The 14,205-nt window shown below is 36.6% G+C and overlaps 4 protein-coding genes across 7 annotated transcripts; all 4 read right to left on the reverse strand.

Moving 5' to 3' along the window:
• Window positions 1-15: 15 nt before the first annotated feature.
• Window positions 16-1,861, reverse strand: LOC106292649 (PHD finger protein ALFIN-LIKE 7-like). Its single transcript, XM_013728279.1, has 5 exons — window positions 1,584-1,861; window positions 1,340-1,372; window positions 764-992; window positions 549-675; window positions 16-467 (listed from the first exon to the last, which is right to left on the reverse strand). Exons 1-5 carry the CDS (start codon window positions 1,660-1,662, stop codon window positions 189-191), a joined length of 747 nt encoding a protein of 248 aa, XP_013583733.1. The 5' UTR covers window positions 1,663-1,861; the 3' UTR covers window positions 16-188.
• Window positions 1,862-2,542: 681 nt separating this feature from the next.
• LOC106293096 (inositol oxygenase 1) lies at window positions 2,543-4,496 on the reverse strand. Of its 2 annotated transcripts, none has more exons than XM_013728765.1 (8): window positions 4,223-4,496; window positions 3,962-4,064; window positions 3,582-3,868; window positions 3,385-3,497; window positions 3,185-3,307; window positions 3,034-3,103; window positions 2,772-2,932; window positions 2,543-2,694 (listed from the first exon to the last, which is right to left on the reverse strand). In XM_013728765.1, exons 1-8 carry the CDS (start codon window positions 4,257-4,259, stop codon window positions 2,668-2,670), a joined length of 921 nt encoding a protein of 306 aa, XP_013584219.1. In that variant the 5' UTR covers window positions 4,260-4,496; the 3' UTR covers window positions 2,543-2,667. The 2 variants fall into 2 exon arrangements, with proteins under 2 accessions (XP_013584219.1, XP_013584218.1); XM_013728764.1 differs by having other exon boundaries at window positions 3,962-4,070.
• Window positions 4,497-5,773: 1,277 nt separating this feature from the next.
• Window positions 5,774-8,147, reverse strand: LOC106292831 (protein TOM THREE HOMOLOG 1). Of its 3 annotated transcripts, XR_001260265.1 has the most exons (12): window positions 7,824-8,146; window positions 7,661-7,751; window positions 7,539-7,591; window positions 7,372-7,464; window positions 7,229-7,300; window positions 7,036-7,108; window positions 6,900-6,945; window positions 6,704-6,767; window positions 6,546-6,599; window positions 6,335-6,412; window positions 6,056-6,199; window positions 5,774-5,982 (listed from the first exon to the last, which is right to left on the reverse strand). XR_001260265.1 is itself a non-coding variant. In XM_013728489.1 (11 exons), exons 1-11 carry the CDS (start codon window positions 7,998-8,000, stop codon window positions 6,107-6,109), a joined length of 882 nt encoding a protein of 293 aa, XP_013583943.1. In that variant the 5' UTR covers window positions 8,001-8,147; the 3' UTR covers window positions 5,774-6,106. The 3 variants fall into 3 exon arrangements, 2 of the variants coding, with proteins under 2 accessions (XP_013583943.1, XP_013583942.1); XM_013728489.1 differs by having other exon boundaries at window positions 5,774-6,199; window positions 7,539-7,579; window positions 7,824-8,147; XM_013728488.1 differs by having other exon boundaries at window positions 5,776-6,199.
• Window positions 8,148-12,296: 4,149 nt separating this feature from the next.
• LOC106294056 (peroxidase 4) lies at window positions 12,297-13,803 on the reverse strand. The gene is made up of 4 exons (XM_013729673.1): window positions 13,506-13,803; window positions 13,216-13,407; window positions 12,831-12,999; window positions 12,297-12,746 (listed from the first exon to the last, which is right to left on the reverse strand). Exons 1-4 carry the CDS (start codon window positions 13,704-13,706, stop codon window positions 12,355-12,357), a joined length of 954 nt encoding a protein of 317 aa, XP_013585127.1. The 5' UTR covers window positions 13,707-13,803; the 3' UTR covers window positions 12,297-12,354.
• Between the last annotated feature and the right edge of the window lie 402 nt (window positions 13,804-14,205).

Here is a 14,205-nt window from a genome sequence, read left to right on the forward strand (position 1 = left end):
ATAACTAATTGACTATAGACTCCTTTAAAGACGGAATTTTTATAAGAATCACAAGACAAAATTAGTCACAGTATTTTGATAATAACAGTAAAGATCAACAAGAAGAAAAGAGACATTACTAACTGTAAAGCTGTTTTTCAATCACATTAAAGACTAGACAATCAAATGCAACTTTATGATCGTCTTTTTCAAGCTCTGTGTTTCTTGTTGGCACCGCAGCAACTTGGGCATTTGTAATGTTTGATGTGCTCAGCCCTTGCAGGTGTGATCTTGACGCATTTTCCATGGAACCATCTCTCACAAGTATCACACCATATCCAGAACTCCTCTTCTCCATCATCGCTCTCTCCACACACGCCACAAAACTCACCTTGCCCCTCGTCTTCCTCCCCATCATCATCTCCGCTCTCACTTTCTTCTCTTGGTGGTGGTGGTGGTGGTGGTGGGGATCTCTTTGAAGCCTTAGTCTGAGATTCAGATTGGTGAGAACATTAAAACAGAGATAGATAGATAAGACTGAGAATTTAAAAAAGAAGCGTCTATTATACCTTGACACCACCAGACTTGCTTCTGCTACTGTTGTGGTTACCAGATTGATCCTTGGATTGCTTTGCGTTGCCAGTTACAACCTCGAAAATGGTTGGGAGATCATTTATCATCCGGAACAGCCTCATCCTGAAACAAAATTTAGTTATATAAGACCACCAGTCACAAACATGTGTACAAGAACATAGAACACTGAGCAGAGAAAGGAAAGCTATACCTCTCGTTTTTATCAAAAGAGAAACGTGCACCAAAGTAGAAGGCAACAGCGATGAGCCAAGAGTCAGAGTGAACAGCAATCAAAGAGACCCAGTTTTCCTCTGGCATACCGTCCCTTGAGAAGTTGATGCCAAGAGCTGGTTCAGGAAGCTCAGGAGGGACCTCGTCGACGGGAAGATTAAGCTCCCACGACCCATTTGGAAGCCCGTAGAGACACAAGTTTTCATTGGCTGCACACATTTAAAAAAAAAAACAGAATTACCCTTAGAAAAGGAGACCACACAGAGAAACTCACAAACACTTCAAAAAAAAATGATGAAACCAAAACTACTCCGAAGAGGAAGATAATGAAAGATGTACACCAGTAGAACGCTGACAACAACAACAACTGTAGAAAAAAACAAAGAAACACGAGACAAGTGAACAAACACATGAAGCAAAAATAAATTTACCATCATCACAAACTAATCCCTAAATCAAAAACAGGGGACACATAACCTCAAACTACTTGAAAGATAAAAACTTTGTGAAATCAAGCAGACAAGAATCAATGCGGAGTGAGGAGGATAAAACTCACCAGGGTCACACTTATCGTAAAACTTGCGTACATCTGCACCCACAGAAAAGAAATCATGAATCAGTCAAAATCCCAGCAAACGATAAAACAAAGGGCACGAAGAAGAATAAAGGTGTTAACTTTATGCTCAGGAATGAAGAAAACCCAATGGAACAAAGAACAAACGGTGACAAGGTGGTCAAAGCTTGAGAAAGAAACAAGCTTTAGATTCGAAGAAAGAAAGAGAGAGATGGGAAGTATTAACCAGTAGTGAGAGCTTTGATGAGACCAGCTCTTCGTCCCCTAAAGTCCTTAAACACATCTTCAGCAGCGCGTCCCTCCATATGCTCGCTCGCAAACACCGGCGGTGATTCCGGTGAGAATGTATGGGAGGTGGAAGAGAAAGAAACCCAACAGCCAAAGATCGGTTTTTTATTTTATTTTCCCTCTCTTTCAGCGGAACTCTGTATTTTGGATTCGGAGAGAGAGGGAGATTATATATTGAGAGAGAGGAGAGAGAACCCTAGAAACGAAAAAGGAAAGACTGGGAGGGGGGGCGCTATGTTGTATCAGATTACAGCGGCGACTCTATTTATTTTTTTTATTTTTTAATTCAACATGTATATTTAATCTCTATATTAAATTTAATTATACTACTATTTGTCTTTTGTTTTTTAGTCTAGCTGACTAGTTCTAAATTCCAATATTTTATTACAAGTCATTTCTTTTTTTTTCCTTTTTTTTAAGTCAACAGTTTAATATTAGTAGTATTTTTTTGGAGTATAAATTAGTAATATAATTAAAAAATTTAAACAAAAAAATTAATGGACATATGAACATTGACTAAAAGAGGTTTCCAACCTGAAATCAGAGTCAAGAGTAAGAACGATCTCATGGTCCTTCACTTGGTAGGGGAATAATTATCATAATTTTATTTTCTTAGAGGTTGGGGTTAAGGTTTTGATAACCTCTGCTTTAGTATAAGTTAGTAATATAATTAATTTTTAGACAAAAAAATTACTGGATATATAAACGTTGACTAAAAATTACTTCTTTTTTTTGAAAAGGGACTAAAAATTACTTGGTAAGCGAGTAATTAACATATTTTTTTAGAGGGGGAGCTAAGGTTTTGATGACCTCTGGTTTTAGTTCTCTGAAATTACAAGTGACAAAATACTTTTTAGACTTTCAACCGAAATGTACCACTGGGAAATAAAATTAAGCACAGATGAAACAACACTCTAATTTGTTCATCAAGGCACATGATCCGCCTTTTATGTTTACATATATTTGAGTCACATTCTCATCACATCCAACTTTATTAGAAAGCCTCCTCCTACTTGTGAGTTTCACCATTTTAACTTTGCCGGAAAGTACTGCCAACAATAAACACCGATTATTATTACCCGCAGGTTTGCTTCAAAATTTGTAAATATGAAACATACATACGTACCTTGTTGATAAGGGAGAGATAGTATGGTTTCACTTCCTCGACGTTTATACGGACTTTGCTTTTGCTGTAAAGATCATACTTGTTAAACACTTTCAGCCACTTCATGTTCTCTCTGTCTTCCTCGTTCATCAAATGCTTGTATGCTTCTGACTTGTGAAGCGCTATCAACACACACACACACACAACACATGTATAAGATAATCTTGACTCGTTTATTTATCGGTGGATTTGAGCATATCAGACACTAGTAAATTCCATATACCGTAGAACGAGTGGTATCTGATAATGAAAAGACCAGCCGATGGTAATGTAGTCTTGTTCTCCTTGGCAACCTGTGAAACAGAGCGACTGCATCAAACATAGATTCTTATATGCAAACGTAAAAAAGTGTTGAGATTGTAGTTTGCTTATACCAGGTACATGTAATCATCATGCCCCCAAGACATGAACACGTTGTCAAGCCCACAGCCTTCGGTGTATATCCCGTACTTGGTGTTGTAACTTGGGTTGTTGAAGTCTGGATTCTCCTTGAAGTACTGCATCAAGAAACATGTAATCAGTTTTTAAATGTTTTAAGTTTTTTTAGTGTATTAAGAGAATCTCTTATATATACCTTGTGGTGAACAATAGACTCATCAAAAGCACATCCCACTGGATATGTATCACCAACAACAGCCCATTGAGGAAGCTCACCAAATGAAGAGTGGAGAAGAACTTTCCCAAGATCTGGTTCACATACACACACCAAAAAAAAAAAAAATCATTACAAAACGGTAAAACAAATGGTTTTAATATGTTATAGAATTTTACCATGGATAAGACCGGTCAAATGGAGCCAGTCTTCATCAGGGTAATCTTTTCTGATGGCTTCAGCTGTCTGAAGCAAATGTTCGATCTGAGGCTCGTCCAAGTCAGGATCACTCTCATCGACAAACTCATTGAGAAGCTCACAGCATTCCCAAATGCTCATCTCGGTTCGGTTCAGCTTCCCGTATTCCTCTCTCATCCTCCTAACGAAGTCAACGGTTTGTCCAATATGATTGGTTTTGTAGAACTCCTCCACACTTCTCCTCCTCTCACTTTGAGCATCATAATCCCTTTTTTTATATGACAACAAGAAGTTTCGATCTTGCAATATATGGACCAAGGTAATAATAAAAATATGAAAAATATTCCAAGAGAGAAATTACCTGAAGGTGTGACCAAAAGAGTTGGTGTGAGGAGCCACAAAAACTCCATCTAACACCAACTCTGTTTCTTCCTCTGTTACATTCTTCTCTTCAGTATTATCCCCTGCATCTTCATAAACTCAAATCCAATAATCAAATTCTAAAAACATAATCCAAGCAAACCCACAAAAGAATATAAGCTGAAATTTAATCCAAAATATTCATTGCAAGATATTATTAGCAGATCATTTCAAGACTAGAGAGGTAAAAAGATTGACGAACCATTGTGATCAGAGTGGTGATCGATGAGAATCGTCATGGAGACTCAGATGAATAAGCCAAAAGGATGAGGAGGAGAGACGAAGCTAGGGTTTTGTTGGTGATGACGGCGAAAGGAAGTGTGATGGTTTATATAGGAGAGGAAGTGAGTCCTGAAGTGTGAATAACGAAGTAAGTGAGCCCTTCGCCATGTTTTCAGAATCAGGACTCGTAAAGAGTCCTTCAATGGCAAAAAGTTCAAAATCTCCCTCTTTTTTTAGGTTTAGTGTTCATGCAGACAAAACAGACAAAAGAAACAGCTGTACTAAAAGTGGAGATGAGTCAAGACAATGACTTGGTGCGTGATTAAATGTGTGTTTTAATGATTTCTTTGTACATTTGTCAGATCTTAGTGATTAATTAACAAACTTTTTTATTTTATATTTTTTGCTTTTTAACTACTTTGAAATTTGCTTTATTCTCGGTTTTTAAAAGTTGACAAACTACATTTGATTTCAAGTATACAATAAACCTAGGTTTTGTAAAAAGGTAGTAGTCATAAACCTAACTGGTCCAGAAAAAAGATCTATAGGTTATTAAACCAAATCATAAATAAAACATAGCGATAACTAGATGTTAAAACATAAAGCTTCTTTTATAAAATGAATAATGTAACGAATCTTCTGATATTTATTTCCTCTTCTTTAAAATCCCGAAGGTGAGCCGTAAAACGATTGCTGAACAACCACGTCACTTTAACGTAAGATTCACAAGAAAAAAGAAGAAAAAGCCAACTCGGTTGGCTCCACATGACGTGGTGCTCTCTCGTCTTAAATAGATAGTAGTTTTTGTCTTTGTCCTATATCACACCGTCATTTTCTTGAGAAACGCGATGGAGGCTATTTCTTATGAGTCCTTGGATCGGTAAGTTTTGTTTTTTATTCATCCGACGACGCGTGCTTATACGACCAAAAAAAAATTAGGAATAGAGTTAAAAAGAGACGTCTCGATTGCATGTGTGCTTACTAATCTTAGCAGTACGTAACAAAATAATCCCCTAGAATTCACGGTTTCTTGGGGTTGCGCTTCCTTTGTCTCTGAACTTTATTGCAAGTTTAACTAGAACTATTGATTTTTGATCAATTGACATCATAATAAATTTGTAAGATGATTCTTAACTCTTCCTACAATCTCAAATTTTATCAACTTAACTGTTATATACCACTAATTTCGTAAGTTCTACATGCATGCTTCTAAATTGCCACAAAATAGGTAAAATAAATAGCGATGTAAACAAACAAACTTCAATTACAGAATTAGAATCAAGCCAGGGCAGAACAATTTGTTATGTGTTACGTGAAAATTTCACCTAAGCTTCAATTAGGTGAAACAGAGAGGACTAGAATGGTAGCAAGATGACCAACCAGTCCAAAGCGATCAATTGCATTTATTTATTTTTTCATAAAAACGAACACTCGGCGAATGCATAGCCAGCCATGATCCATAAATACCAATGATCATTGAATTTTAAACACAAAAACCATTCCTTCGTCTCATAACACAGAGTTGGAAATCTCAATTAAACCATTGCAAGGTATGAACTCTTATCATTCTGAGACCATTAGTTAATAAGAGCAAGAGAGACTCTAACTACTAGTTAAACCATATTCAATTAGTTTACGAAGATATCACAACTGATCATTCTTCAATCCTTTACATGTACAATTATATCTATGAAGAGGAGCAAGAACCCCCCACGATTTACCTACACGATCTTAACACTCCTGCTTAAAGAAAAGAGATTAACGTTCCACCATTTTCGGCTGTTTGACATGTTTCTCTCTATTATTGTATTACCTCAGGTGTTTTGATTGTTTGCATCCATCTCCATGGGATACACTCTCAGTTTCACTGAATCGGATGGTACTGTGTGATACCACGTTTTGGTGGAAGCTTTCTTAGGATAAAGAGGACCAGCGAAGAAGGCAGTATCTCCACCAACTGTAATTAAACCAGATGACACGCCTTCTGTTAGGATTCTCAAAAGAAGTTTCATACTTACATTTTAAGATCCATGATCCACTATATGTATATATATATATATGGCAGTGCAAGAATGTTAATTAGAGAGCTAACCAGGTAATATATGAAGTTTAGGATGGGGTGATCCAAGACATCAAGATCTGCTGCATCATCGAACGCATTAAAGCACATCTACACCATTAATAAAAAGATGAAATAAAAACTCTGGTTAGCTGTAGCTTCAAAATTTGACCACTAGCAATATTCAAGCAACAACAAGAACGATCTACTGATATCACTATTTTGACGATGTCTATCTGTTTACCATGATGCACCTGATGAGGAAACAGGTAAAGCAGATGCTTGTCACGTAACCGACCTGTGTCATACGCATAACACAATACATAAAGTGAGTAAAGTTCCAAGAAACGCAAATATGAAGCTTGATCTGCTAACTTCTATAGTTTGAAATTCAAGTTTCACCTCTTGCAGCTTCTTGCGCCTCCCTTTCGATTCTACTGGAAACCGTTGCAGCATTAGGAAAAGCCTGCGAGGAGATTTATGTCATATAAAGCATCACACTCAACTGCGGCAGGGGAAAAGGTGGCAGCAGGTAGCAAGAATATAAACGAAGCTACCATCATGGTGTAGCATATGCAAGTGAGAAACGAATTATCACCTTCCTCCATATAATAAAAATCCAAGGGCCGCGAACAATGACACACCTGCAATATACACACATTCACAAGAGTTGAGATGTAACCGAATACAAACAATTCATCTACAAGGATGAATAACACTTCAAGCTATATTACCTGCAAAGAACATCTTGGAAATGATAATCGTAACGTGAACAGGCTTCCACCACAACACCAACCAAAGCACAATCTGAAATTAATGCATTCACACGAAAGATCAAAGCTTGAAAACCATATCAATCAGACACAAAGGATGCGAGGCAATATAAGAACAAGTTAAATATTAATTCTTGAACTTTGCAAGTTTCACCTGAACAACATAGACAAGGGCATTAGTAGTGAAGAAACTTGGCCTCAGTCCATCAGTTGATACAGCACGTGCCTGTTGGGACAGAGTAAACATCAACTTAACAACGCACTAATTAAAAAATATACACCAAAATCAGACTCTACCTGGTAGTATATCTCAGCCCAAAAGAGGACGAGAAGCGCATACGTTGTAAAGAAAGCAAGACTCGGAATGTCAAGCAAGATATGTTGTAGAATCTACAAAAGCAAAATCAGACAATCAACGAGGTTGATATATAATCACAACAAGCCAATGAAGACAACAAACAAACCTCTGGCTGCATGTTCTGTGCATCACGCCTGAAGACAAACACTAGAGCTCGAACTACAAAGGAAGAAGAATCAACAAAAAGATAGACAACAAGATCACGTTTTTGCAGCTACACACACACACCTCCGTTCACGAGGAAATTGAGAAAGTGAAAGACTTTCTGCGTCGTCCATCCGTATTCCGGAACCCTCAACTGTATCCTTACCAATTGAATCTATAAAAAGATAAAAGAATGCAACATTAAATCAAAATCTATCACCAAAAGTTCTATTCATAATCTCCCTACCACAGCAATGACGGAAACGACTGCGTATAAGACAGCGAGGAGGTGGAAGATACGGTCTTGCCAGACCGGAGACTCGTTCACGTCCCACCACCAATTCGTACCTTCCTTCAGGTTAAGCGATGCCGCCGAGGAAGGAGACGACAAAGAGTGCATCAGAAACAAGCCGCCGGTTCTCATCTCATACGAAACAAATGTAGTCGGATTCGTTGATGGTTTTAGCTTCGATCAAACGAAAAGAGAATCGATCGAATCACTTCTCCTCTCTCCTTCGCCTTCCTTCCTTCCTTCCATGTTTTGGTTTTTTTTTTTCTTTTGCTTTTTTTATAAAAAAGGTTTTTTATAGTGTTCCAGAAATAAGATTGAGAACGACCGTGACGGGGAAATACAGAGAATGACGTGGAAACAATAGAAGAGCGGATTGATAAAGTAACTGGAAATAGCCGGTGATTCTTTCGAGGAGGACAAGTTGTGGTGACTGACACGCTAGGTTGTTGTCATTGTTCCACGTGGAAAAGCCAAGGCTAGCTGGAAATAAAATTGAAGTTTACAATACCTCTCATGAATTCTCAAAGGATATCTTAAAGAAAGAACTAATCGCTGGCTGAACCCTTGGTATATGCGTAAGCTTTCTCAAGGTGGAAAAGAGATATTATTTTAAATCCACAGCTTCAGCTCTTCCGGTGTTTGCTATGTTTGTTTTTAAACTTCCAAAGAAGTTGTGCTCGAAGCTCTCTAGTGCAATGACAGATTTTTGATGGGGAGCAGATTCTCACCTGAGGAAAATTCACTGGTTAGCATGGGATAAGCTTTGTTTGTCTAAGGAGTATGGCGGCTTGGGTTTTCGTGATCTGGTAGCTTTTAACCAGACTCTATTAGCTAAACAAACTTGGAAAATTTTATCCTCTCCTGAATCCTTGTTAGCTCGGTTTCTTAAGAGTAGATACTTCTTAATGGTGAATTTTTGAAAACTTCCTTAGGAAAAAGACCGTCTTATGCTTGGAGAAGCTTGTTATTTGGTAGAGAGCTACTGAACAAAGGTATCAAGAAGAGGGTTGGTGATGGAAACTCGATCTTTGTTTGGTCAGATAGATGGATTGAAGATGACTCTGATGGTTATGGCCTTAGGGCTCCTTGGATTAAAAATTTGATGTTTGATGCCATCCTTAAGGTCAGAAACCTTATTGATTTTAGTGCCAGAAGGTGGAATAGAGTTGTTTTGGAAGATCTTGTTGTTCCTTCGGATGTCAGGATCCTTCTACAGAATCAGCCAGTGGTTTCGAAACAAGATTTCTGGTCTTGGAATTTTAACAAAAGTGGGGCGTATTCGGTGAAGTCAAGGTATTGGCTTGCATCTCAAGGAAAATTTTTTGAGTTGAAACTTCAGATGGAAGCTCTTCCCTCTGTTAATTGCTTAAAGGCCTTATCGTGGAAGATCCCTGCTCCCTCAAAGTTGTGTTGTTTTGTGTGGAAAGCGCTTTCTGATGCATTATCTGTTGCGGATCTGGTTCTAGCAAGAGGAATGAAGGGAGATGATAGATGTCAACTGTGTGGATTGGAGGGTGAATCCATTAATCACCTTCTGTTTCAGTGTGACCTAGCAAGGCAAACTTGGGCGATGTCCAACATTTTCTTACCTAAAAATGGGTTTCAAGACTCCTCTATTTTCTCCAATTTATACTTCATGTTCTATCTTCATAAGAATAGGCATGTTGAAGCCATTAATTCTTGGGTTTGGCCTTGGATTTTATGGTTTCTTTGGAAGAATAGAAATGGCTTCCTCTTTGAAGGTTCTTTATTTTCTCCATCGGACATCCTTTTGAAGGCACATGAAGAAGCTGAGCAATGGTTTATGGCTCAAGAGGTTGATGGAGAGGCTGAGGTTATGTTGATGAATCATGTACTTCAGGAATGTTCGCCAAAAGTGTCTTTTCCTAGGCTTGGATGGGTTAATTGTGAGTTTCCTATGGATTGGTGTAAGAAATCTGCAACGGTGGGAGCAGCTTGGTTGGTTAGAGATTCTCGTGGTTGGATTCAAGAACATAGTAGAAGATCCTTTTCTTCTATTTCTTCAGTGTTAGATGCAAAATTGGCGGTCTTCTTATGGGTCATTGAGAGTATGACCAACTTAAAGAAGAACAAGGTAGTCTTTGTTTCGGATTTCCAAGATATGGTTGATGCTGTTCTTCATCCGATTCATTGGCCGGCTCTACAATTTCAAGCATCAGAATTGCGAGTGGCGTTGCAGGATTTGGAAGTTTGGAACTTGCAGGTAGTGGTTCGAGGGAGTCTTAGAGGTGTCTCTTTCATTACACAAAGTGTGAATAATCTGGGTCTTTGGTAGTCTTATGTTGCTGCGGGTCATCCGCACTGGCTTCGTTTGCTATTTGTCGATGAAAGAGCTCTATCTAGCCTTTAGCTTCCCTGGTTATGGTGTTGTTGTTTGATTTTGGGGTATAGTATAATGGTAAATATAGTTGGGTCTAATGCAGATAGACCAGTGTTCTGTTGCTCTAATTTTCTGGTGAGCATGGTGTATTCAGTTGTAACACTTTATGATGATATATGCATATTTCAATTTGGGAAAAAAAAATCTCCCAATTAAAATCTCAAACCTGCTTTATCTCTCAACCGATCACTTGATTTTACTTTCCATTTTTTTTTATAAATAAAACTATAATGATTATCAACATTAAAAAACAAATTATTATTATTTAGTCACATATCTGCTTACATTTAAATGGTATTTTCTTATAAGATACTAAAGTTGTTGTTTCATTGTGTTTTAATCAAAAATAAAATTATATTATTCACACAGAAACATCTAAATTTAGTAATTGCTGCATTCAGACAAAGAGTTTGAGGACTTAAAATAATTATTATGATTCTTTCAGAAAATGATATATATATGTGTGTGTGATTTAATTTTCATAGAGCGTTAAGATATATAGGAACATGCAGAAATGTAGTTAAGGTATTATGATTGATCTATTTAATTTAATTTTTATTTTTGTAAATAATTCTCCTTAAAAATAAAAATCTCCTTAGATTTGATATAAAGAAAATAAAAACAATGAAACTAAAAATATATTTAGACTATTCAGTTACGGTTATCATTTCCAAGATGTTCTTTGCAGGTGGAAATGATAATCGTAACGACCCTCAGACTCACACACAGATTTGTAAATACCAAGTTGCATCACATTATTTATTAACCAATTGAATTTCTTTAAGCATGTAAAAGCTACAAAAATAAAATATAAAACAAAACATAAAAAGAGAATTAGAGAAAAACTAAGAGCTTGTTTATCGCAGGTCTTTTAGGTTGGGTCTTTTAGCGTAATATAAGATATTGTCTCTTATCTTTTAATTAAAAAAGCTAAGAGACATCTCTTATATCTCTTATTTAAGAGACTGTATTTTATATTACGTTAAGAGACACAATCTAAGAAATCTACAATAAACATGCTCTAAGATACCACTTTGTTTTCAGTTTATGGATGGTTCTTTTCTTGTATTCCATTTACTACAGACAAAACTCATTTGTTTTGTTTTGGCTTTTCTTTTGATGGATTGTATGTTGACCTAATAATGCTTCGTTCTTGTCAACGCGAGTTTGTCTCGTCTTCTTCCCTCCTGTTTTTATTGGGTGTACACTTACAAAAACATTTTATTTCACTCTATGTCTCAGATTTTTCATATTTGGAAAAGGGAGATACAAAAATGATCAGTCTTTCTAATTAAGACAAACCTTGCATGCGAGCGAAGCTTGATATACAAATGCGGTAGTATAATTAAGTAGAGAAAAAAGTGAGAACTAAAGGGATGGAACAACAACAACAACAAAGAGAATATGAGATGATAACAATTCACCTTGGAGAAAAAACGTTGTGTGGATTTGAGAGAGAACATAGAATGACATTGCACAAATATAAATTATGGGTGGATGTAGTTATAAAAGATTGAGGTGACTGGTGATCGTAGAGGTGTGGGTAAGAAAAACCAATGTAGAGAGATTATTTGATTGAACGTGTATTACCTTTCACCTTTTTCTATTTTTATTATTTTAAACATTATTTTGTAATTTTTAAATATGAAATAAAATCCATGTGTTAAAATACTACTGGCCAAGTGACTTATGTTTTAGTATATAAAGGATTATTGATTCTTATGTTGAAACTAAAACTTAATTATATAATAAGAATATTTATATTATTCCTTTTTAGATAATATATGAGCTTTTAGACTTTTACTGATGCTAGTAGCTAATGCTCCTAGAATTTGTAACTAATAACATTAACATAGCAAAACTGGACATTGATTTAGAAAAAATCGGTTTGGTTAGTTTAAAAATTAGAACCGTGTAATATATGAAAAACATAAATTTTTATTCCAATAATATTCAGATGACAAATGGATTATTGAAGAAATCAGTTACATACAATTGCAACAATGAAACAAATTTAATGGGTAAATGTAAAAAAAATAATAACATGAATTTTAGAAAGTCATCAAACTTTCTTGGAGAGATGTATTAATTAACAGCAGTGCATATCCTTCGGATTTGTCCAGCTGAGCCGGTGAGTGTTTGAATATCTCCCATCTTGATCATTGCAGCTGCAAAATCAGACGCAAATCTAGAAGGGTTTCTGCTATATTCCGACACAATACTGTCCGTAGAAGCTCCGGCTCCGAATAAAACCTGATCACTCGCCAAAAGTCCTTTCTTCTGCATCAAGTTTCTGTAGTAGTTATTGTCGAACGAGTTTGGTGTCACTTGATCAAGAGGTGCTAGATTCGTATCCCCACCGTTGACCGGACAGCGACGCTTACGTGTGCTCGAGAATCCGGCGTCGATGTCACTCGAGTTGTCGTACAGCCTTTCCTTGAACGTTACGCATTGAGCTTGCCCTAATGTATGAGCTCCTGTATATAGGGTTCACGTGTGTCAAAAGCAAGCCATTAAGGAGAAAAATCGATAACAAATAAGTTTCTTTTATTGGGACTGACCTGAGAGAGCGACAAGGTCTCTAGTGTTGAGACCTTTTCGAAGGAAGAGATCAGAGAGCTCGTCGAGACTTGCCCTGAAACTGGGGAGATCGCCACTATCTGCAATAGCTCTAAACGCAGCGGTGGAATCTCTCCGGCCAACCTTCACTTCATATCTTGGACCTCCGACCTATTGATGATTCCAAAGTTTACATATTTAAGAATTAGTTAGAACTAAAAGAAATCGAACTAAAGTGTTGTAGTCCAATTGTTTCTATGTTGCCTTTTATATTTAGCTGTTATAAAGTAGTGGTAGTGCATGTGTTTTCCTCATATTTAACAACGCACAACGCTTTGTGAACATATATGTTTGTGAGCGTCCGTACAGGTATTATTATGTACTTACGTATTCAGAAGCGTCTCTAGCGGGAACGGCAATGATATCAGCGCAAGAAACGACACCAGGACACACTCTCTCAACAGCAGATTTGGCTTGGTCGATAACTTCAAACCCTCTCGCTGATTGAAAGTTTGGGACTGCATCTCTCTCACTCTCCATGGTAGGAGTTGCAACGAGCATAACCGATGCATCACAACCCTACAAAAAAAAAATCAAAACCAAACATAAATTTAAGAGCTGTCCACTAACATAGTGTATACATATGCATTAACGATCACATGTTAATATATACATACATTAACGAAGCAGTCGTGGAAATGGAGACGGATGAGAGAAGCAGCCATTCTACGTTCACGGCTTATGGCGGTTCGGATTGAGGATCGGATGGTTGATAGAGCGTTTGAGCAACTTTGGTCGTAGAAAGTAGGGGAGAGTTGTGCTTGACGGAAACAAGAGAAGTTTAATAATAGCAACACGAGAATCTTGAAGAACGCCATAATAGTGTTATAACAAGAAGGTTTTCTCACTTTTCGAAGTAGTAAAACAAATTTTGTAAATAGCTAATGGATAAGTACTGATTTGATGAACTGAGTATATTTGATGTGAGTGATTGAAATGAGACGAAATAAGCATTGATATATATACAAGCGAAATAATCAAAGTGCGGTCCCTTTTAGCTGCGGGAACGCGTGGTAGTATATACCATACCCTTCTGACCTTTTCAAATACGTTGCCTTTTATTTTACGTATTGTTTTTATTATTTTGCTTGATAGTGAAACAAACTAACATGATTATATTCTCTTCTTAGATTCAATAATTTGAAATTATAATATTATTTTTACGTAAACTCTAGTAAATTTGCTTTAATTAAGAGTTATAGCTTATTTTAAATTGAACATTCTAAACTTAAATTATAATTTTATGATTATTAAGATATTTGTGTTTAAGAGAAGAGTCATGTATATATATATATTTATTTTATTTTTTGTTCAATA

This window comes from Brassica oleracea, chromosome C5 (genome assembly GCF_000695525.1).
Source record: "Brassica oleracea var. oleracea cultivar TO1000 chromosome C5, BOL, whole genome shotgun sequence".
Lineage (NCBI taxonomy): Eukaryota > Viridiplantae > Streptophyta > Magnoliopsida > Brassicales > Brassicaceae > Brassica > Brassica oleracea.